This window comes from Oncorhynchus gorbuscha, linkage group LG03 (assembly GCF_021184085.1).
Source record: "Oncorhynchus gorbuscha isolate QuinsamMale2020 ecotype Even-year linkage group LG03, OgorEven_v1.0, whole genome shotgun sequence".
Classification (NCBI taxonomy): domain Eukaryota; kingdom Metazoa; phylum Chordata; class Actinopteri; order Salmoniformes; family Salmonidae; genus Oncorhynchus; species Oncorhynchus gorbuscha.
In genome coordinates this window covers 90,539,560-90,563,470 of record NC_060175.1, presented here as the reverse complement: position 1 = coordinate 90,563,470, position 23,911 = coordinate 90,539,560, and the positions used below count along the sequence as shown (strand labels likewise).

General features: G+C 42.2%; 1 protein-coding gene across 1 annotated transcript in view; it reads left to right on the top strand.

The window, feature by feature from the left end:
- Window positions 1-23,911, top strand: part of LOC124022884 (von Willebrand factor A domain-containing protein 5B1-like) — a 48,837-nt gene that overhangs the window by 13,215 nt on the left and 11,711 nt on the right. Inside the window, exons 8-17 of the mRNA XM_046337581.1 lie at window positions 6,159-6,273; window positions 6,870-7,055; window positions 12,974-13,181; window positions 14,623-14,825; window positions 17,630-17,897; window positions 18,161-18,469; window positions 18,694-18,831; window positions 19,054-19,176; window positions 20,901-20,972; window positions 21,279-21,354. Of these exons, the coding sequence (XP_046193537.1) occupies window positions 6,159-6,273; window positions 6,870-7,055; window positions 12,974-13,181; window positions 14,623-14,825; window positions 17,630-17,897; window positions 18,161-18,469; window positions 18,694-18,831; window positions 19,054-19,176; window positions 20,901-20,972; window positions 21,279-21,354 (1,698 nt within the window). The remainder of the gene's footprint in view (window positions 1-6,158; window positions 6,274-6,869; window positions 7,056-12,973; window positions 13,182-14,622; window positions 14,826-17,629; window positions 17,898-18,160; window positions 18,470-18,693; window positions 18,832-19,053; window positions 19,177-20,900; window positions 20,973-21,278; window positions 21,355-23,911) is intronic.

Genomic DNA, 23,911 nt, shown 5'->3' with positions numbered 1-23,911 from the left:
ACACAATACCCAATACATTTTTGCAAATGTATTCTAATAAATAAAAAACCTAAATGTGACATTTACATTTAAGTATTCAGACCCTTTACTCAGTACTTTGTTTAATCACCTTTGGCATAGATTACAGCCTCGAGATGCCTTGGGAATGACCCTACAAGCTTGGCACACCTGTATTTGGGGAGTTTCTCCCCTTCTTCTAGGCAGATCCTCTCAATCTCTGTCAGGTTGGATGGGGAGCGTTGCTGCACAGCTATTTTCAGGCCTCTCCAGAGATGTTCGATTGGGTTCAAGTCCGGGCTCTGGCTGGGCCACTCAAAGACATTCAGAGACTTGTCACAAAGCCACTTCTGCGTTGTCTTGGCTGTGTGCTTAGGGTTGTTGTCCTTTGGAAGGTGAACATTCTCCCCAGTCTGAGATCCTGAGCGCTCTGGAGCAGGTTTTCAACAAGGATCTCTCTGTACTTTGCTCCGTTCATCTTTCCCTCGATTCTGACTAGTCTCCCAGTCCCTGCCTCTGAAAACCATCAGGAGCATCGGAAACTGTAAGGTTGATGAATGTAAAAATACTTATTAGAATATAAGAATATAGAAGTAGTAGACCTATATTTCATTCAAACATTTCAAATTCAATGGAAAAATAATATAATATATGCCATTCGAAATATCTTTATAGACCACACTTTAATTTTATAAAATAAACAAAAAAACAAGAGTTTCTCCCTTTCTTCTAGGCAGATCCTCTCAATCTCTGTCAGGTTGGATGGGGAGCGTTGCTGCACAGCTATTTTCAGGCCTTTCCAGAGATGTTCGATCAGGTTCAAGTCTGGGCTCTGGTTGGGCAACTCAAGGACAGAGATTTGTTGTGAAGCCACTCCTGCGTTGTCTTGGCTGTGTGGTTAGGGTCGTTGTCCTGTTGGAAGGTGAACCTTTGCATTCCAGCTGAAAAACATCCCCAAAGTATGATGCTTCCACCACCATGCTTCACCGTAGGGATGGTGCCAGGTTTCCTCCATACGTGACGCTTGGTATTCAGGCCAAAGAGTCCAATCTTAGTTTCATAAGAAAAGAGAATCTTGATTCTCATGGTCTGAGACTCCTTCAACTGCCTTTTGGCAAATTCCAAGTGGGCTGTCATGAGTCTTTTACTGAGGAGTGGCTTCCGTCTGGCCACTCTACCATAAATGCCTGATTGGTGGAGTGCTGCAGAGACAGTTGTCCTTCTGGAAGGTTCTCCCATCTCCACAGAGGAACTCTGGAGCTCTGTCAGAGTGACCATCAGGTTCTTGGTCACCTCCCTGATGCGGTATTGTGTGTAGATTGAGGAGGAACATTTTTATTGTATCCATGTTATTTCATATTTTTTTATGTCTTTGCTATTATTCTTCAATGGAGAAAATAGTCCAAACTAAGAAAAACCTTTGAATGAGTAGGTGTAACTTATAAACTTATATACTTTATGTATGTATATATATATATATATATATTTTTTTTTTATATATATATTTTTTTATATATATATATCAAAAAAATAAAGGGAACACTTAAACAACACAATGTAACTCCAAGTCAATCACACTTCTGTGAAATCAAACTGGCCACTTAGAAAGCAACACTGATTGACAATAAATGTCACATGCTGTCGGTGCTTTCACTCTAGTGGAAGCAAGAGACGGAGTCTACAACTCACACAAGTGGCTCGGGTGTCATGTAATGTAATGTAATGTAATGTAAATGGGTAGTGCAGCTCATCCAGGATGGAACATCAATGCGAGCTGTGGCAAGAAGGTTTGCTGTGTCTGTCAGCGTAGTGTCCAGAGCATGGAGGCACTACCAGCAGACAGGCCAGTACATCAGAAGACGTGGAAGAGGCCGTAGGAGGGCAACAACCCGGCAGCAGGACCGCTACCTCGCCTTTGTGCAAGGAGGAGCACTGCCAGAGCCCTGCATAATGACCTCCAGCAGACCACAAATGTGCATGTGTCTGCTCAAACGGTCAGAAACAGACTCCATGAGGGTGGTATGAGGGCCCGACGTCCACAGGTGGGGGTTGTGCTTACAGCCCAACACCGTGTAGGACGTTTGGCATTTGCCAGAGAACACCAAGATTGGCAAATTCGCCACTGGCGCCCTGTGCTCTTCACAGATGAAAGCAGGTTCACACTGAGCACGTGACAGACGTGACAGAGTCTGGAGACGCCGTGGAGAACGTTCTACTGCCTGCAACATCCTCGAGCATGACCGGTTTGGCGGTGGGTCAGTCATGGTGTGGGGTGGCATTTCTTTGGGGGGCCGCACAGCCCTCCATGTGCTCGCCAGAGGTAGCCTGACTGCCATTAGGTACCGAGATGAGATCCTCAGACCCCTTGTGAGACCATTTGCTGGTGCGGTTGGCCCTGGGTTCCTCCTAATGCAAGACAATGCTAGACCTCATGTGGCTGGAGTGTGTCAGCAGCTCCTGCAAGAGGAAGGCATTGATACTATGGACTGGCCTGCCCGTTCCCCAGACCTGAATCCAATTGAGCACATCTGGGACATCATGTCTCGCTCCATCCACCAGTCTGTTGCACCACCGACTGTGCAGGAGTTGGCACCTCATCAGGAGCATGCCCAGACATTGTAGGGAGGTCATACAGGCATGTGGAGGCCCCACACACTACTGAGCCTCATTTTGACTTGTTTTGAGGACATTACATCAAAGTTGGATCAGCCTTTAGTGTGGTTTTCCACCTTAATTTTGAGTGTGACTCCAAATCCAGACCTCCATGGATTGATCAAATTGATCTCCATTGATATTTTTGTGTGATTTTGTTGTCAGCACATTCAACTATGTAAAGAAAAAAGTATTTAATAAGAATATTTCATTCATTCAGATCTAGGATATGTTATTTTAGTGTTCCCTTTATTTTTTTGAGCAGTGTGTGTAATTTAATTTGATTTTTATTTGAATTTCATGTAATGGACATACACAAAATAGTCCAAATTGGTGAAGGGAAATGAAAAAAATAACTGAAAAGTGGTGCATACCCCCTTTGCTATGAAGCCCCTAAATAAGATCTGGTGCAACCAATTACCTTCAGAAGTCACATAATTTGTTAGATTGCACACAGGTGGACTTTATTTAAGTGTCACATGATCTGTCACATGATCTCAGTACACATACACCTGTTCGGAAAGGCCCCAGGGTCTGCAACATCACTAAGCAAGGGGCACTACCAAGAAAGCGGTACCATGAAGACCAAGGAGCTCTTGAAACAGGTCATGGATACAGTTGTGGAGAAGTACAAATCAGGGTTGGGTTATAAAAAAGTATAAGACACTTTGAACATCTCACGGAGCACCATTAAATTCATTATTAAAAAATAGATAGAATATGGCACCACAACAAACCTGCCAAGAGAGGGCCGCCCACCAAAACTCATGGTCCAGGCTAGGAGGGCATTAATCAGAGAGGCAACAAAGAGACCAAAGATAACCCTACAAAGTATCTGTCCATAGGACCACTTTAAGCCATACACTCCACAGAGCTGGGCTTTACTGAAGAGTGGCCAGAAAAAAGTAATTGCTTAAAGAAAAATATAAGCAAATGCGTTTGGTGCTCGCCAAAAGGCATGTGGGAGACTCCCCAAACATATGGAAGAAGGTACTCTGGTCAGATGAGACTAAAATTGAGCTTTTTGGCCATGAAGGAAAACGCTATGTCTGGTGCAAACCCAACACCTCATCACCCCGATAACAACATCCCCACAGTGAAGCATGGTGTGGGCAGCATCATGCTGTTTTTCATTGGCAGGGACTGGGAAACTGGTCAGAATTGAAGGAATGATGGATGGCGCTAAATACAGGGAAATTCTTGAGGGAAACCTGTTTCAGTCTTCAAGAGATTTGAGACTGGGACAGGGGTTCACCTTCCAGCAGGTCAATGACCCTAAGCATACTGCTAAAGCAACACTCGAGTGGTTTAAGGGGAACATTTAAATGTCTTGGAATGGCCTATTCAAAGTCCAGACCCCAATCCAATTGAGAATCTGTGGTATGACTTCAAGATTGCTGTACACCAGCGGAACTCATCCAACTTGAAGGAGCTGGAGCAGTTTTTCTTGAAGAATGGGCAAAAATCCCAGTGGCTAGATGTGCCAAGCTTATAGAGACATACCCCAAGAGACTTGGGGGTTTCACAATAAAAAATATTTTTCATTTTGAAAGTGGTAGGCATGTTGTGTAAATCAAATGATTCAACCTCCCCCCCAAAAATGTATTTTAATTCCAGGTTGTAAGGCAACAAAATAGGAAAAATGCCAAAGGGGGTGAATAGTTTTGCAAGCCACTGTATGTTTGTATGTATATATATATATATATATATATATTTTTTTTTTTTTCACAGACCCCCTGCAGTACATTCACAGACCCCTAGGGGGGCACAGACCCCTGGCACATACCCCTGGTTTACCATCAACATTAGTTTTCCATTCATACAACGTGTTAGGTAAATTACCACAGTAGGTTTGTATGGAAGTCTGCTCAAAAAATGACTGTTGTTCCGATAATAATTCCAACCAGAGGGCGAAATAGTCTTGAAAAATGTTGGCTGCAATCAAGACTTAAAGAGAATTTAGACATCCGTTAGGGAGCTGTAAATGACTGGACAATGTTGTTTGCAATTGAGATCAGCTGTGCGAGTTATTTCAGAGCGTATTAATGGTTAAACAAGAGATCAGATGGCGATAATCTGGTGGTTTCCGATGGTTGCAATTAGCCCATTCAATATGATGGAGCCTGCTAATGCATGCCCTCTCTTGTTAATGATTATTATGCTCACAGCATTTGCACAACAAGCTATTCAGACATGTAATCAAGGCTAGAGGATTGGAGGGAGCTTAAGTGGAAAACCTTGTTATTGCTCAGTAATCCTTTTAAAATGAAGCTTGGAAATATGCACCTAATATTTGCACAGTTCTTGATATTATTAGGTGTAACTACAAAACTAAATTGGCATTGGTTATGGTAAAGTCAAATCAACTCGCTGTGTCAACAATGTCATATAGTGTTGGTAATAGTAATATTTTCAAACACTGCAATACGCTGGCACTCTGAACATGCCCCTACAGAATCAAAACACCAGCTGTTGATGGACCAAGAAAGGCAATAACACAGTACTCTCTGCAGGGAATGGGATATTGTTTCACTTTGTTTGTTGCATCTGCAATCTCAGTCTGCAGTCATCCTCTCCTGAACTACTCCTGATTTAATGACTTTAAGTCTTCTCCTTTTTAATGGATGAATGCCACTAGATGATTGGATTAGATACACAGTGGTCTGGCCAATCCGTCCACGCGTCCAGATTGATTATCGCTCCACTCTTACAAATCAGCACACCCCCGGTCAGTGGACAGAGCAAATACTAATGAATCTCTGCTACCAGGGTTGCATCCCAAATGGCACCCTATTCCGTACCTAGTGCACTACCTTTGACCAGAGCCCTATGGGTCCTGGTCAAAAGTAGGGCACTATAAGGAATAGGGTGCTATTTGGGACATATCCCAGGAGTCTACATCAGACATGTAGCTATGCTAAATGTTGCGTTTCCTTTTTAATCCCCACTGTTTGACCTCATCAAATATGCAGAGGAGCCATCGCTGGTGTATCTGCTGGTGTTGAGACGGAGATCATCTCAGACATCTCTAATTCATCCTCAGTATGAGCTGTGAAGTGTAATTGACAAACCTAATGAGAAAACTGATGAGACACAACATTAGACTGGATGATGAAAATAGACCATCAGCCAAGTCCGACCCTCTCTCTCTCTCTCTCTCTCTCGCTCTCGCTCTCTCTCGCTCTCTCTCGCTCTCTCTCGCTCTCTCTCTCGCTCCTTTTCAAGAAACTCACTCCCCAGGCACATCAATTTCCAATTTGGCATCATCTTAGTTTTCTGCTACGATGTGCAACAAATTACATTACTGATATAACCCAATACTTTGAGGGGGCTGTTTTGTAATATAGCATCACCTCTATGTACCACCGGACCATCTCGATAGGGCTTGAGGGAATGCATGTCTCTCTGAGAGATAAGGCGTGTGACTTTTATTAGACTCAGATAGCTATAGATCTTTTCAGGTCTTTCTCTAAGCCTGAGCTGAGGAGATGTGTATCTTGTTTTGGCAGGTGCTACACTTTCGGAATCGGTCAGAGTGCTTGCAGGAGACTGGTGACTGGACTGGCTACTGTTTCCAAAGGAACGGCAGAGTTCTTGGCAGAAGGCGAGAGACTGCAGCCCAAGGTCTTCATTTCCAATGACATGTTTATCCTCCTCTTTGCGACAACTAGCTATTCTGAATGTCATAGAGGAGGGTCATTATGCAGTGGATGCAAAACTACTGTTACCAATTAACAATTCATTTTGTTGAGCAAAACACCCATTAGAATCAGTCTGCTTCACAGCATACTTTTGAAATAATTAATTATTCTATTCTCACAGGCTTGTTTTCTCATTACCGGTATGTAAAACTCAAGGCAACAGAGACATGCAGACATACAATGTCACAATTGTATTGTACAGGCAGAGGGTTTCTGGCTATGTCGTAATAATTTCAATAGATCTCTATTCTATGCCATCTGTAGTCTCACGAGCCCAGACACGCAATGCTGTGTTTTTGCAATCCCTACTGAACTTCTATAACGCTGGAACTCAAGGCTTTGTTACCTGCATTTCTCTGTCTATATGCAGCAGGTAGCCTAGCGGTTAGAGTCTGAATTGTGTGAAATGGGACAAATATAAGTACCCACCAAATTATTATCAAAACATAATAAGAATTTCAATAGATCTCTTTTTCTATTCTATTTCAACTGTATATCTCTCTGTTTATATTCTCCCAGATGATCAAGTCTCTGAAGAAGACCATGGCCCCAGTGCTGAGTGACATTGCCATCGACTGGTTGTTCCCTGAGACCAAGGAAGTGTTGCTTTCCCCTGTAGGCTCCACCTTCCTGTTCCCTGGGGACCGTCTGATTGGCTACAGTGTTGTCTGTGACACCACACGCTACCATCCCAACCCCAAGTCTGTAAGTAGGCCTACGCCTTGACATAAAGTGGCTATGTAATATGTATTCATATAGTGTGTTTAACATATTGAGTCTTCTCACTCCTGAATGTGACTGTATCTGTTCCCCTGTATTTCAATTCAGTAGGTATTCTCTGGGCTCTATTTTCAGCTGACATTAAGGTGCACATTATTTTGTAATTTTGTCACGTAAAAACTGGCGCAATGGCATTTTCCACCCCTAACGCCAGGTTCAGCAATTTACCTGTCAAACATCAGCACGCTTGTGCCCAGATAAAATAAAATAAAATGGGGAAAAAAAACATTAGTGTTTTATGTTTCTAAATTTTAGAACCATAAAACACTGTTTTTTCCCCATTTTATTTGATTAAAAACCAAACATAGCCTCCCCTTCTTTCAATTAAGTATTTTCTTATTTGTGTCCTGCCTGATGTAATCATGTAGACTAGTTAAGACCACCAGTAAAGTGTTTGGCTCGTCATGAGCCTGCTTGGAAATAAATCTTAATCACCAAAGCTTTATTAAAATATAAAGTTTGAGATGAGCAAAATAGTGACTTGACATTACCTTTTTATCTGTATTGTAGGCATGCCTACATTATTTTAGCCATGCCTTGGACGTGTGTAAAACCCGCTCCATGATGTAGGCTACGTGTTTCCATGCCCATCATGAAACAAGAGACGAAAACCTCAGTGTTTGTTTTTCGTTTTAATGTTTTTAAAACCAAAGCTCTTTGTAGACTACCCTTACCCTAGACCTACTATAAAGGCTGGTTCAACAGCAATGCATCCTGTCTTTTTTATGATGGGGATTTCATGATATTATTTATTTATTTATTGTTGAAAAACAAACAGATTGCTTATTTTCTGTTGAATTTGATCAAACCAAACTTATTAGAATGATTCACTGTCCTAGTTTTATGTTGAAAATGTTGCTGGCATGTATGCAATGCAGCTTCTGGAGGTGTGACTACAATCTGTAAGATGGTTCCAATATGTACACTAAACAAAAATAGAAATGCAACATGTAAAATGTTTCATGACCTGAAATATACGATCCCAGAAATGTGCACTAAAAGCTTATTTCTCTCATATTTTGTGCACACATTTGTTGACATCCCTGTTAATGAGCATTTCTCCTTCGCCAAGATAATCCATCCATCTTACAGGTGTGGCATATCAAGTAGCTGATTTAAACAGCATGGTCATTATAGAGGTGCACCTTGTGCTGGGGACAATGAAATACAACTCTAAAATGTGCAATTTGTCACACAACACAATGCCAAAGATGTCTCAAGTTTTGAGGGAACGTGCAATTGGCATGCTGACTGCAGGAATGTCCACCAGAGCTGTTGCCATATAATTGAAGGCTCATTTCTCTTCCATAAGCTGCCTCCAACGTCGTTTTAGAGAATTTGGCAGTACGTCCAACCGGCCTCACAACCGCCTCATAACCGCAGACCACGTGTAACCATGCCAGCCCAGGACCTCCACATCCGTCTTCTTCACCTACGGGAGTCCAGCGATCCTGGCAGCTGATGAAACTGGATTTTCTCAATTACAAAATGTATGCAAAAATGGTCAGAAACCGTCTCAGGGAAGCTCATCTGCGTGCTCGTCGTCCTCACCAGAATCTTGACCTGACTGCAGTATCGTAACCGACTTCAGTGGGCAAATGCTCACCTTCGATGGCCGCTCACACCCTGGAGAAGTGTGCTTTTCACGGATGAATCCCGGTTTCAACAGTACGGGTCAGATTGCAGATAGCGAGCGTGTATGGTGTTGTGTGGGTGAGTGGCTAGCTGATGTCACCGCCCCATGGTGGCGGTGGGGTTATGATATGGGCAGACATAAGCTACGGACAACAAATACACACAGATACTGTGACGAGATCCTGAGACCCATTGTCGTGCCATTCATCTTCCGCCATCACCTCATATTTCAGCATGACAATGTATGGCCCCATGTCAAAAGGATCTGTACACAATTCCTGGAAGCTGAAAATGTCCCAGTTCTTCCATGGCCTGCATACTCACCAGACATGTCACCCATTGAGCATGTTTGTGATGCTCTGAATCGACGTGTACGACAGCGCGTTCCAGTTCCTGCCAATATCCAGCAACTTCACACGGCCATATTGAAGAGGAGTGGGACAACATTCCACAAGCCACAATCAATAGCCTCATCAACTCTGTGTGAAGGAGATGTGTTGCACTGCATGAGGAAAATGGTGGTCATACCAGATACTGACTGGTTTCCTGATCCCACGCCCCTACCCTTTTTAAAAGTTATTATGTGACCAGCAGATGTGTATCTGTATTCTCAGTCATGTGAAATCCATTGATTAGGGCCTAATTAATTCATTTCAACATGACCTGTAACTCTGGAATTTTTGGAATTTGTCATTTTTCCGGGAGCGTAATCATCGACTGACACGAATTAGCATAACGCAACGGACATAAATATTCCTAGAAAATATTCCTATTCATGAAAATCACAAGTGAAATATATTGAGACACAGCTTAGCCTTTTGTTAATCACCCTGTCGTCTCAGATTTTCAAAATATGCTTTACAGCCAAAGCTAGACAAGCATTGTGTAAGTTTATCGATAGCCTAGCATAGCATTTTGTCCAGCTAGCAGCAGGTAACTTGGTCACGGAAATCAGAAAAGCAATCAAATTAAATGGTTTACCTTTGATGAGCTTCGGATGTTTTCAGTTAGATAGCCAATGTTAATTTTTTCCAGAAATATTATTTTTGTAGGCGAAATAGCTCCGTTTGTTCTTCACCTTTGGCTGAGAACCGGAAATTGCAGTCAGGAAAACGCCGAAAAATATTCCAAATTACGGGTATTCTTCAACATAAATGTATAAAACTACGTTACAATGCTGTAGACACCTTGGAGAATATGGAGAAAACGTAATCTGGTTGATAGCCCATTCACTGCTCAATAGGGACGCGTTGGAACGCAGAGCTTTCAAAAGATGAGTCACTTCCGGATTGGATTTGTCTCAGGCTTTCGCCGGCAATATCAGTTCTGTAAAACTCACAGACAATATTTGTACAGTTTTGGAAACTTTAGAGTGTTTTCTATCCTAAGCTGTCAATTATATGCATATTCTAGCATCTTGTCCTGACAAAATATCCCGTTTACTACTGGAACGTTATTTAAAAAAAAAAAATACTGCCCCCTAGTCACAAAAGGGTAGAACAAATTCTTATTTACAATGACGGCCTACCAGGGAACAGTCGGTTAATGGCCTTGTTCAGTGGCAGATTGTTTACATTGTCAGCATAGCAATGAGGGGATAGGTCTACAGTTTGTTATTTTGTTTCTGTATGGTTTTTAACAAACTATAACGGACTAAAATTGGAATTTGAGTCCAAGGCAATACATAAAAGACCGTAAATACACAACTTTGAGCAACCACATATTTAGCCATGAAGCACGTTCTGATTGGCCAGTGAGCAGCCAAGCCTCGACACACCCACAACTTGTTTATTCATCAAAACCAAGCCCTTTCGCACCAACTACACCGTTAAATGTGTTTGTGAAAATAGCACAAATATTTCTGCCACACCCCAGAACCCAAAGTGCTACCGCCAGCGCTTAGATTGACCATTGCGTTAGGTTTGTTAAAATAGAGCCCAACATGTTGAATGATTTAATTAATTTATTCATTTATTAATTAAGGATGCCAATCATTTTTATATATACAGTTGGTGTCAGGACCCGGTTACGAACCCGGGTCTCCGGAGTGAGAAACAGTCACTTAACCAACTGAGTCACGAATAGTCAGCATGAACCCAGAAGATGAGGCAGACACAGCAGTACTTGAGACGGTGTAGTTAATGAAATAAAAAGTGAGGTTCTTCAGGAAGACATGTAACTCCACAACCTCAAAAGGAATTCCACAAGAACAAAGGTAATCCTCCAAGACAAAAAGGTAAATCCACAAGGTGGAAGGTATAGCACAAAAAGCCTCAAAAGATACTCAAAAAACAAACAAACAAGAACAAAAAAACAGAATTCCACAAGAGAGTCCACCGGGATCAACAAAAGTTCACAGAGTACTAGGGCTGGGTGCTAACATACAAACACAAAGCACAGAACTGAGGAAAACAAAGGGTTTAAATACAATCAGGGAAAACGAGGCACAGGTGCAAATAATAATGGGGATCAAGGGAAAACAAAAGGTCAAAAGGCACAATGGGGGCATCTAGTGACCAAAAACCGGAACAACCCTGGCCAAATCCTGACAGTTGGAGTCGGAAGTTTATATACACCTTAGCCAAAAACATTTACACTCAGTTTTTCACAATTCCTGACATTTAATCCTAGTAAAAATTCCCTGTCTTAGGTCAGTTAGGATCACCACTTTATTTTAAGAATGTGAAATGTCATAATAATAGCAGAGAAATGATTTATTTCAGCTTTTATTTCTTTCATCACATTCCCAGTGGGTCAGAAGTTTACATACACTCAATTCCTTTTTGGTACTGTTTAACTTGGGTCAAAAATTTCAGGTAGCCTTCCACAAACTTCCCACAATAAGTTGGGTGAATTTTGGCCCATTCCTCCTGACAGAGCTGGTGTAACTGAGTCAGGTTTGTAGGCCTCCTTGCTCACACACACTTTTTCAGTTCTGCCCACAAATTTTCTATATGAATGAGGTCAGGGCTTTGTAATGGCCACTGCAATACCTTGACTTTGTTGTCCTTAAGCCATTTTGCCACAACTTTGGAAGTATGCTTGGGGTCATTGTCCATTTGGAAGAACCATTTCTGACTAAGCTTTAACTTCCTGATGTCTTGAGACGTTGCTTCAATATATCCACATAATTTTCCTTACCTCATGATGTCATCTATTTGTGAAGTGCACCAGTCCCTTCTGCAGCAAAGCACCCCACAACATGATGCTGCCACCTCCGTGCTTCACGGTTGGGATGGTGTTCTTCGGCTTGCAAGCCTCCCCCTTTTTCCTCCAAACATAACCATGGTAATTATGGCCAAACAGTTCTATTTTTGTTTAATCAGACCAGATGACATTTCTCCAAAAAGTATGATCTTTGTCCCCATGTGCAGTTGCAAACCGTAGTCTGGCTTTTTTATGGCGGTTTTGGAGCAGTGGCTTCTTCCTTGCTGAGTGGCCTTTCAGGTTATGTCGATATAAGGACCAATTTTACTGTGGATATAAATACTTTTGCACCCGTTTCCTCTTGCATCTTCACAAGGTCATTTGCTGTTGTTCTGGGATGATTTGCACTTTTCGCACCAAAGTACGTTCATCTCTAGGAGACAGAACATGTCTCCTTCCTGAGCGGTATGACGGCTGCGTGGTCCCATGGTGAACCAAACTTGTGGAGGTTTACAATTATTTTTCTGAGGTCTTGGTTTATTTCTTTTGATTTTCCCGTGATGTCAAGTTTAAGGTAGGCCTTGAAATACATCCACAGGTACACCTCCAATTGACTCAAATGATGTCAATTAGCCTATCAGTAGCTTCTAAAGCCATGACATCATATTCTAGAATTTTCCAAGCTGTTTATAGGCACAGTCAACTTAGTGTATGTAAACGTCTGAACCACTGTGAATTGTGATACAGTGAATTGTAAGTGAAATAATCTGTCTGTAAACAATTGTTGGAAAATTACTTGTGTCATCCACAAAGTAGATGTCCTAACCGACTTGCCAAAACTATAGTTTGTTAACAAGAAATTTGGAGAGTGGTTGAAAAATGAGTTTTAATGACGCCAACCTAAGTGTATGTATACTTCCGACAATTGTATATCCTCTTTGAAAATATGTTGAAAAACAATATCTTGAAATGAATGTCTCTATCAGCAACTGTCAATTACTGTCTCTCAAGTGGTGTAGATATACAGGACTCACACATTTCCCATTCAACTCTTCCACCAGGATAAGAGGAAGCACTACAGTATGATGCGTTCCAATGACTCAGCCAGCTCCGTGTTCTACCACTCTCAAGAGGAGGACCCAGGGACGACTACAGGCTTCTCTGACTGTCAGGGAACCCACAGGGACATACACTCCAGCCCTCTGTTTGACTCCTACCAAGACTCCATGTCAGAGAGCAGCCCTGGCCTCACAAAGCATAACGACATGGGTAAGAATCCAGAGGTTTGATCATCTCTGCATTTCCACTGGTTTAAATGTCGTCCAATGCACACAGTAACGATCACTCAGTCAGACATCAAATCAAATCAAATTGTATTGGTCACATACACATTGTTAGCAGATATTAATGCGAGTGTATAGAAATGCTCGTGCTTCTAGTTCTGACAGTGAATATCTAACAAGTAATCTAACAAATTCACAATGACTACCTTATACCCTCACGACGCCAGGACAGCGGAGTCAATCACCACCTTCCGGAGACACCTGAAACCCCACCTCTTTAAGGAATACCTAGGATAGGATAAAGTAATCCTTCTACCCCCCCCCTTAAAAATATTAATATTTAGATATATTTAAATATTTAAAACCCACCACCCAATATTAATATTTAGATATATTTAAATATTTAAAACCCACCACTCCAGACAGCCATAGACTTTGCTAGATAACCCCACTAAGCCACACACCCAACACCCCACAAAACCCCAAGACAAAACACACCACAATAAACCCATGTCACACCCTGGCCTGACCAAATAAATGAAGACAAACACAATATATTACGACCAGGGCGTGACAGCTGCACTGAATGTAAAGGGGCTGAATAATTTTGCACGCCCAATTTTTCAGTTTTTGATTTGTTAAAAAAGTTTGAAATATCCAATAAATGTCGTTCCACTTCATGATTGTGTCCCACTTGTTGTTGATTCTTCACAAAAAAATACAGTTTTATATCTTTATGTTTGAAGCCTGAAATGTGGCAAAAGGTCGCAAAGTTCAAGGGGGCCGAATACTTTCGCAAGGCACTGTACATCAATGTTGTTGTCTGAGGCTACCTGGAACATATCCCAGTCCACACGTGATCGAAGCAATCTTGAAGCGTGGAATCCAATTGGTCAGACCAGCGTTGGACAGACCTGAGCACGGGCGTTTCCTGTTTTAGTTTCTGTCTATAGGCTGGGAGCAACAAAATGGAGTCATGGTCAGATTTGCCAAAGGGAGGGCAGGGGAGGGCTTTGTATGCGTCGCGGAAGTTAGAGTAGCAATGGTCGAAAATGCTACCAGCCCGTGTCGCGCATTCGATATGCTGATAGAATTTAGGAAGCCTTGTTCTTAGATTATCTTTGTTAAAATTCCCAGCTACAATAAATGCAACCTCAGGATGTATGGTTTACAGTTTACATAGTCCAGAGTCCAGTGAAGTTCTTTCAGGGCCGTTGAGGTATCTGCTATACACGGCTGTGACTATAATCGAAGAGAATTCTCTTGGAAGATAATGTGGTCGGCATTTGATTGGAAGGAATTCAAGGTCAGGTGAACAAAACAGTCATGTTGTTATGATCACACAATGAGTCGTTAATCATAAGGCATACACCCCTGCCATTTTTCTTACCTGAGAGACATGATCACATCTTTTCACAAACCCATAGGAATGGACAGTAAAACCTCACCTAGAAGACGTAGGTATAGCACCAACCAGATAGTGGACTACAACCCCAACATGAAGAAGACCTACACTCCCAGTGACCCCAGCTCTGTAGAGGGGAAGCACCCGCTGAGGAGAGCTAAGGTCCAGGAGCTGAATGGACAGACCAGCCCCGACTATGGAGCACAGTGGAAGACTGAATGCCAGGTGAGTGCAGAGTCTGTAATCTTGTTGCACTGGCAACAGATCTGGCTCTCGACTCTGGAGACTGGGGTTCGATCCCTGTGTCCACTGTTCCCACTGTGTCTCTCTCTTCTTTGTCAATCTTCCACTCTACTTTTAATTTGAAGAACAATGACTATGAGGGGAATTTTTCTAGAAAATAAAAACATGTATAGGATACGATAGAAACCAGACTTAATTTGTTCCACGGTTCAATCTTCAAATGGAATCCTTTAAGGACAGTTCAATTTATTATTAATTCTTAACCACACAAAAGCCATTTGAGAACATTACAGAATACGAAAGACATTGGAGCAAAAATAATATGCTTTCATAGGGAGAGTAGGAACGAGTTTGGTTTTTATAGGTTGATATTTCTGCATCGGGTGTTTTGGTTGTGCATGTACACGGATATTAAAATCTCAACTCTCTTTCACTATGCCTGGCAGCAAAACAACCCAAGCAGTCAATGTTGATATTACAGTGGCATTCGAGAAGTACAAAAGGTCTGGGAGAAAGCTATCTGACCTTGGGATGAGTTGGAGTGTAATCAAGAGTACAAAAGAAGAACGTGCCCTCATCACTAATGAGGGCCACAATAATTTCACGATTGCCAATATGCGGTCTGAAAGTTGCCCGAAGACTATTGGCAAAATCAAGACAAGGCTCACCTGTCTCTCAATGGTACCTGTCCTTGTACAAATTATTTACTTGTCACGACTTCCTGCGAAGTCGGCTCCTCTCCTTGTTTGGGCTACATTCGGCGGTCGGCGTCACCGGCTTTCTAGCCATCGCCGCTCCATTTTTCATGTATCCATTTGTTTTGTCTTGTTCCCTGCACACCTGGTTTTCATTCCCCAATCAATCTACATGTATTTATTCCTCTGTTCCCCATCATGTCTTTGTCTAAGATTGTTTGTGTGTATTGTTGACGCGCCAGGCTGGCTTGTTTTTTTCATGTTATTTTTCACTATGATGTTTATTGTTAAACATAATTCTTGTGACTGTTTTGCACTTTTGCCTAACTAAAGTGTGCGCCTGTTCACAAATCTCTACTCTCCTGCACCTGACTTCGCTACCAGTACGCACACATCTGACATTACTTGGGAATTGACATTGATCTGCAAACTGTGATAGTTACCAGTGATTTGGTACTGAGTGTTAAGATTATTGATCTGCTTATTAAAACAAACAGGTTTTATGGTACCAGTTAAAAGTTTGGACACAACTACTCATTCAAGGGATTTTCTTTATTTTTACTATTTTCTAAATTGTAGAATAATAGTGAAGACATCAAAACTATGAAATAACACAAATGTAATCATGTACAGTAGTAACCAAAAAAGTGTTAAACAAATCAAATATAATTCATATTTGAGATTCTTCAAAGTAGCCACCATTTACCTTGATGACAGCTTTGCACACTCTTGGCATTCTCTCAACCAGTTTCATGAGGAATGATTTTCTAACAGTCTTGAAGGAGTTCCCACCTACGCTGAACACTTGTTGGCTGCTTTTCCTTCACTTTGTGGGCCAACTCATCCCAAACTATCTAAATTGGGTTGAGGTTGGGTGATTGTGGAGGCCAGGCCATCTGATGCAACGCTCATTCACTCTCCATCCTGGAGGTGTGTTTTGGGTCATTGTCCTGTTGAAAAACAAATGATAGTACCACTAAGCTCAAACCAGATGGTGATGGCGTATCGCTGTAGAATGCTGTGGTAGCCATCCTGGTTAAGTGTGCCTTTCATTCTAAATAAATCACTGACTATGTTACCAGCAAAGCACCCCTACACCATCACATCAAAATCAAAAATTTGGACTCATCAGACCAAAGGACAGATTTCCACTGGTCTAATGTCCATTGCTCATGTTTCTTGGCCCAAGCAAGTCTCTTCTTTTTATTGGTGTCCATAAGTAGTGGATTCTTTTCAGCAATTTGACCATAAAGGCCTGATTCACGCAGTCTCCTCTGAATAGCTGATGTTGAGATGTGTCTTACTTGAACTCTGGGAAGCATTTATTTGGGCTGCAATTTCTGAGTCTGGTAACTCTATTGAACTTATTCTCTGCGGCAGAGGTAACTCTGGTTCTTCCTTTCCTGTGCCAGTTCTCATGAGAGCTGGTTTCATCATAGCGCATGATAATTTTTGCGACTGCACTTGAAGAAACTCTCAAAGTTCTTGACATTTTCCTGATTGACTGATCTTCATGTCTTAAAGTAATGATGGACTGTCATTTCTCTTTGCTCATTTGAGCTGTTCTTGCCATAATATGGACTTGGCCGTTTACCAAATAGGGCTATCTTCTGTATACCACCCCTACCTTGTCACAACTCAACTGATTGGCTCAAACACATTAAGAAGGAAATAACTTCCACAAATGAACTTTTAACAGGGCACAATTGAAATGCATTCCATGTGACTACCTCATGAAGCTGGTTGAGAGAATGCCAAGAGTGTGCAATGCTGTCAAGGCAAAGGGTGGCTCCTTTGAAGAATCTCAAATATAAAATATATTTAGAATTGTTTAACACTTTTTTGGTTACTACATGATTCCATATGTGTTATTTTATAGTTTTGATATCTTCACTATTATTCTACAATGAAGAAAATAGTAACAAATAAAGAAAAACCCTTGAATGAGTAGGTGTGTCCAAACTTTGACTGGTACTCTATGACAAAACATTTGATACAAATTGACATCGACTCATTTAAATTGTAGTGCAAATTGTAGTGTATAACAGATATTCAGAATGTATCTGGCGTTTTATGTCTAACACCTGACAGCCACAGCTGGTGAGCTTGTGTGCCACATCTGCCACGGCCATCAGGGAGTGCCCTACCAATGGGGCTTCTCACAGGTCCTCCCCCCAGCAGGAGGGGGCTCCCCAGGAGGCGGCGCCAGAGCAGGCCCACTCCCCCGGCTCCAAGCTGCAGGCCAGAGCCACCAGGAGCTGCGCTTATACAGAGCACGCCTTAGGAGGAGCCAGGAGCACCGTTGGGGAGGACGGCTCGTCCTCCACTGACCCCTCTGTCAGCAGCTTCGGAGACGCAGGTAGGTCCACAACCACAGCCCTCCTACTCACCCTAAAGATCGTGGTAGACACATACAGTCCCTCAAACATTAAAATTATCTTCAAGTAAAGTAGTTTTAATTATGGATAGTTTTAATGATGGTTATTAATGATGGGTAATTATCTGATAAGCACAGTAAATTAAATTCAGCCCGTCACTGCATTTGACTAGTAGTGACCTAATATATTCAACAACTAATATCCAGACAAACAGCCTAACTACTCCTTATTGTTGTGTTACCAGACTGCTACCCTAATCAGCTGTGTGAGATCATAACCCCCCAGGAGTCTCCAGCCACCCCAGACCTGATCTCAGCCCCTCAGGACAGGGACTTGGGGAAGGGGTTCTGTAAGGTTGTGGTGTCTGGCCTGCTCTGTGGGAAGCCAGTCAAGTGGGAGGTGACCTTTGACATAGAGCCATACCTGAAGGGCAGAGAGCGGGAAGAGAAGGTCCACGAGGAACTCTGGAATGAAACGTTCCATCACCTGGCTGGACGTTCCATCATTCAGGACTTTGAGCACATGGTAGATCAGGAGTGTGAGATTGAGCATGGTATGTAAGACATAATATCTTAATGTTCAGATCATATCTTTTGTAGTTGATTGGTGTCTTTATCATCTTGTTTTGGTAATAGTTTGCTGTATCAAATAGTGACAACTTTGTACTAATGATGAGGATTTCAGGTGAGAAATCGGATTGCGGATTTCTCCAAATATTTATTTTATGGAATTTATGTAAATCATGAGATGATGAAGTGACAACATGTGATTTCTCAGGTTCTGGCAGAAGATACCGGTTATATGCCATTCACACCAGCAAGGCCTGTAACATTCTCAGCAAATACACTGCCTTTGTGCCCGTTGATCTGGACACTAATGAATATCTACAGACCTATATCGACTACGTCAACCCAGGTGAGACACTCCTGTTCATGGTATGCATACATGCACATTGTATGGCATTGAGTTTTTATATATTTTTTGACCCATTGTCATGACACTTCTTCTGACCTTTATTAAAGATAACGTAACTTTGTCCTTTAATAGCACAAAGGGGTAGAGTTCTAAGACCATACTAGCACTGTTGGTTAGGAAATCAATGATGTCTGTGTTGAAAGCTGCTGTTGGGTGTTTCAGGTAAAGGTCGGAAAAAGGGCTCTCACTCTGGGAACAGGAAGAACCGGGGTTACTCCATCGGACTGGGACGCTCCCAGTCTGGCTGCATGTCAGAGGAGGCTGAGGTCGGACACCTGCCCACCAGTAAGATCTTCACCATACTACATACTAATCAACATTTGTATGTGAGAGGAAGAATGTTTGAAAATGTGTGACAACTCAAATCAAATTTCATTAGTCGCATGCGCCAAATAAAACGGGAGAAGACCTTACGAGCCCCTAACCAACAATGCAGTTTAAAAAATAGGGATAAGAATAAGAAATAAAAGTAACAAGTAATTAAAGAGCAGCAGTAAAATAACAATAGCGAGACTATATACAGGGGTGTACCGGTACAGAGTCGATGTGCAGGACACCGGTTAGTTGAGGTAATATTACACATGTAGGTAGAGTTATTGAAGTGACTATGCATAGATGACAACAACAGAAAGTAGCAGCGGAGTAAAGGAGGGGGGGGGGAGCAATGCAGATAGTCTGGGTAGCCATTTGATTAGGTGTTCAGGAGTCTTATGGCTTGGGGGTAGATGCAGTTATTGATGAAGTCAATGACTGAGGTGGTGTACTCCTCAATGCCATTGGAGGAATCCCGGAACATATTCCAGTCTGTGATAGCAAAACAGTCCTGTAGCTTAGCATCTGCTTCATCTGACCACTTTTTTATTGATCTAGTCACTAGATCAATTTTTGTTTGTGAGCAGGAATCAGGAGGATATTAATTATGGTCAGATTTGCCTAATGGAGGACGAGGGAGAGCTTTGTATGTGTCTCTGTGTGTAGAGTAAAGGTTGTCCAGAGTTCTTTTCCTCTGGTTGCACATTTGACATGCTGATAGAAATTCTGTAAATGGATTTAAGTTTCCCTGCATTAAAGTCCCCGGCTACTAGGAGCACCGCCTCTGGGTGAGCGTTTTCTTGTTTGCTTATGGCGGAATACAGCTCATTCAATGCTGTCTTAGTGCCAACCTCTGACTGTGGTGGTATGTAAACAGCTACAAAAAAATACAGATTAAAACTCGCTAGGTAGATTGTGTGGTCTACAGTTTATCATGAGATACTCTACCTCAGGCAAGCAATAGCTCGAGACTTCCTTAGATTTTGTGCACTAGCTGTTATTTACAAAAATACATAGTCTGCCCTTGTCTTACCAGACGCCGCTGTTCTATCCTGCTAGCACAACGTATAACCAGCCAGCTGTATGTTGATATTGTCTTTGTTCAGCCACGACAGTTTTGAATGTCCTGTTGGTAGTTTAATTTTGCGCGTAGGACATCGATTTTATTACCCAAAGATTGCACGTTTGCTAGCAGAATGGAAGGAAGTGAGGGTTTATTCGATCGCCTACGGATTCTCAGAAGGCAGCCCGCCCTCTGGCCCCTTTTTCTCCGCCTCCTCTTCACGCAAATCACAGGGATCTGGGTCTGTTCCCGAGAAAGCAGTGTATTATTTACGTCGGACTTGTCAGACTCTTTAAAGGGGAAAAAAAGGATTCTGCCAGTCCGTGGTGAGTAATCGCAATCCTGATGTCCAGAAGTTATTTTCAGTCATAAGAGACAGTAGCGGCAACATTATGTACAAAATAAGTTACAAAATAAGTTTGGTCGGTTGGGGACGGGTAAAACGTCTGCCTTTTTCTCCATCGCCATTTTAACAAGTGATAGTTTGAAGAGGTCATCTGCCTGCCAAACAGACAGATCTGACAGGTTTTAATATCCAGATGCTTTTAATGTTTTACACATATAGTATACTGTTCATGTTGTCCAGAGTGATACTTTTCAAATGGCATTGACCTATCTTTTTGGTGGGTTTTAGGTTTAGAAGATGGGACCTCTCCATGTAGCACCCCCTCATCCTCTACCTGGGAAAGATGCAGCTTTACAGATGGTGAGTTTTTATCTGTCCTGTTTTGCTTTCAAGGTTAAATGACTGGCTTCCAAATCGAGCAACTGAGTAAAGCGCATTTGTTTTCTTATGGTCTACATTGATAAGATGTCATCAACACACACACACATACACACACCTGCTAGATTGTGTGTGTCCTCTGTTGTGGCTGCCAGGCCTCTATAGGTGTCTTTTATCTGTGATCTCTGTGGCGGTGTTGTGTGGAGTGGAGTCTTGAGCTCAGGGGAGAGAGAAAATAGCTAAATGGAAAACTAGCGTGACCCGTCTCTCTCTCTCTCTCTGTCTCAGCCTCTCTCTCAGCCTCTCAGAGGAGCCCGTCGGTGACCTCAGACCAGAAGTCGGTGGAGAGCCTCTTCTCAGCCAAGTGGGTGATGGAGAGGGCCAGGCTGGAGACTGTCAGGGACAATAACATACCAACTGTACCGCTAGTGCTGTTTCATGGCCAACTGATAATTCACTGAGTTACATTGTTTTGTGTAATCGGCATGCATAATACACTTTTGCAGTTATAATGATTGTTTGCATGATGTGATGCTACTTAGCAGAGGTGGGACCAAGTCATTGTGTGGTCCTTCTGTAGCTCAATTGGTAGAGCATGGCGCTTATAACGCCAGGGTAGTGGGTTCAATTCCCGGGACCACCCATACGTAGAATGTATGCACACATGACTGTAAGTCGCTTTGGATAAAAGCGTCTGCTAAATGGCATATATTATTATTATATATTATTGTTTTACAAGTCCTAAGTAAGTCTCAAGTCTTCGCACTCAAGTCCCAAGTCAAGTCCCAAGTCAAGACAGGCAAGTCCGAGTCAAGTATCAAGTCAAGACCAAGTATCAAGTCAAGTCTCAAGTCCTAAACTTTGAGTTTCGAGTCCTAAACAAGTCATAATGTGCTCTTCACCAAATGTAATAGTATTTCATATTTTAACAAGAGTAATAGTTAGTATATTACATTTACGCAAACAATGAATGCTTTTAAAGATATCTATATATTTATTACTTTCCAAATAAACATTATACCCCCCCTCCCCCAATAGTGATCGACTATCGAGGATCGCTATGGGGGCTCAATCGGGCGATGTAGGCTTGTACACAATCTCCCAACCTTAACACACACACACACTATGTGTGGTTACAGTAGGCTAAAGTATGTCAATGGTTTTAGGAACAGCAGTAACATCAGGCAGGATTTAGGCTACCAACTGCCTAGCCAATTGTAGCTCAATCTTGGGTGCAATGATCACGTTCCCGCACTGACTGACTGTGTGGAGGCTCATTGATTTAACGTTACGTTGCCTACATGCTACACTAGTAAAGTTATAAATTATATAGCTGTCGGCTATAATAGCCACGACATACCGTTCTTTGTGCAGCCTCAAATGACGAACAAAGTGGGAAATTGTTGCGCCTCCGTCTGTAATTTTCTTCCCGCATGTTTTGAAAGTTGCAATCTGTTTTTTGTTGATACAGCGTCGTCTTTATAACCAAAATAATAATTTGGGGTATCATCTTTCCAAGGGCTCCATCTGAATTCACCCGCCAATGTTCCTCTGCACTGCCATGCACAACTGATTCTCAGCTGGCACAATTTGATTGGCTGATGCCGATTCAAACTGTAATCCGTTAAATGAAGAGCTGCACACTTTTTTTTTGGGGGGGGGGGGTATCAAGTCAGGTCGAGTCAAAAGGCTCAAGTCACGAGTCATTGGTGCCAAAGTCGAGTTGCAAGTCATCATATTTCTGACTCGAGTTCACACCTCTGCTACTTAGGGACCTACTAGATCTTATTTTCCCTTCCTGTTACTATACAGTGACCTCCAACATTATTGGGACAGTGACACATCTTTGGTTGTTTTGGCTCTGTACTCCAGCACTTTGGATTTGAAATTATACAATAATTATGAGGTTAAAGTGCAGACTGTCAGTTTTAATTTGAAGGTATTTTCATCCATATCGGGTGAACCGTTTCGACATTACAGCCCTTTTTGTACATACAGTTGAAGTCGAAAGTTTACATACACCTTAGACAAATACATTTAAACTCAGTTTTTCACAATGCCTGACAATCCTAGTAAAAATTCCCTGTTTTAGGTCAGTTAGCGTCACCACTTTATTATTTTAAGAATGTGCACCAGTCCCTCCTGCAGCAAAGCACCCCCACAACATGGTGCTTGCCACCCCGTGCTTCACGGTTGGGTAGCCTAGTGGTTAGAGCGTTGGACTAGTAACCGAAAGGTTGCAAGTTTGAATCCCTCAGCTGACAAGGTACAAATCTGTCATTCTGCCCCTGAACAGGCAGTTAACCCACTGTTCCTTGGCCTTCATTGAAAATAAGAATTTGTTCTCAACTGACTTGCCTAGTAAAATAAAGGTAAAATTAAAAAAGGTGTTCTTTAGCTTGCAAGCCTACCCCTTTTCCCTCCAAATGGTCATTATGGCCAAACAGTTCTATTTTTGTTTCATCAGACCAGAAGACATTTCTCCAAAAAGTATGATCTTTGTCCCCATGTGCAGTTGCAAACTGTAGTCTGGCTTTTTTATGGCGGTTTTGGAGCAGTGACTTCTTCCTTGCTGAGCGGCCTTTCAGGTTATGTCGATATAGGACTCGTTTTACTGTGGATATAGATTATTTTGTACCCGTTTCCTCCAGCATCTTCACAAGGTCCTTTGCTGCTGTTCTGGGATTGATTTGCCCTTTTCGCACCAAAGTATGTTCATCTCTAGGAGACAGAACGCGTCTCCTTCCTGAGCGGTATGAAGGCTGCGTGGTCCCATGGTGTTTATACTTGCGTACTATTGTTTGTGCAGATGAATTGAGAAATTTCCAATTTGGAAATTGCTCCCAAGGAGGAACCAGACCTTTGGAGGTCTAGAATTTTTTTTCTGAAGTATTGGCTGATTTCTTTAGATTTTCCCATGA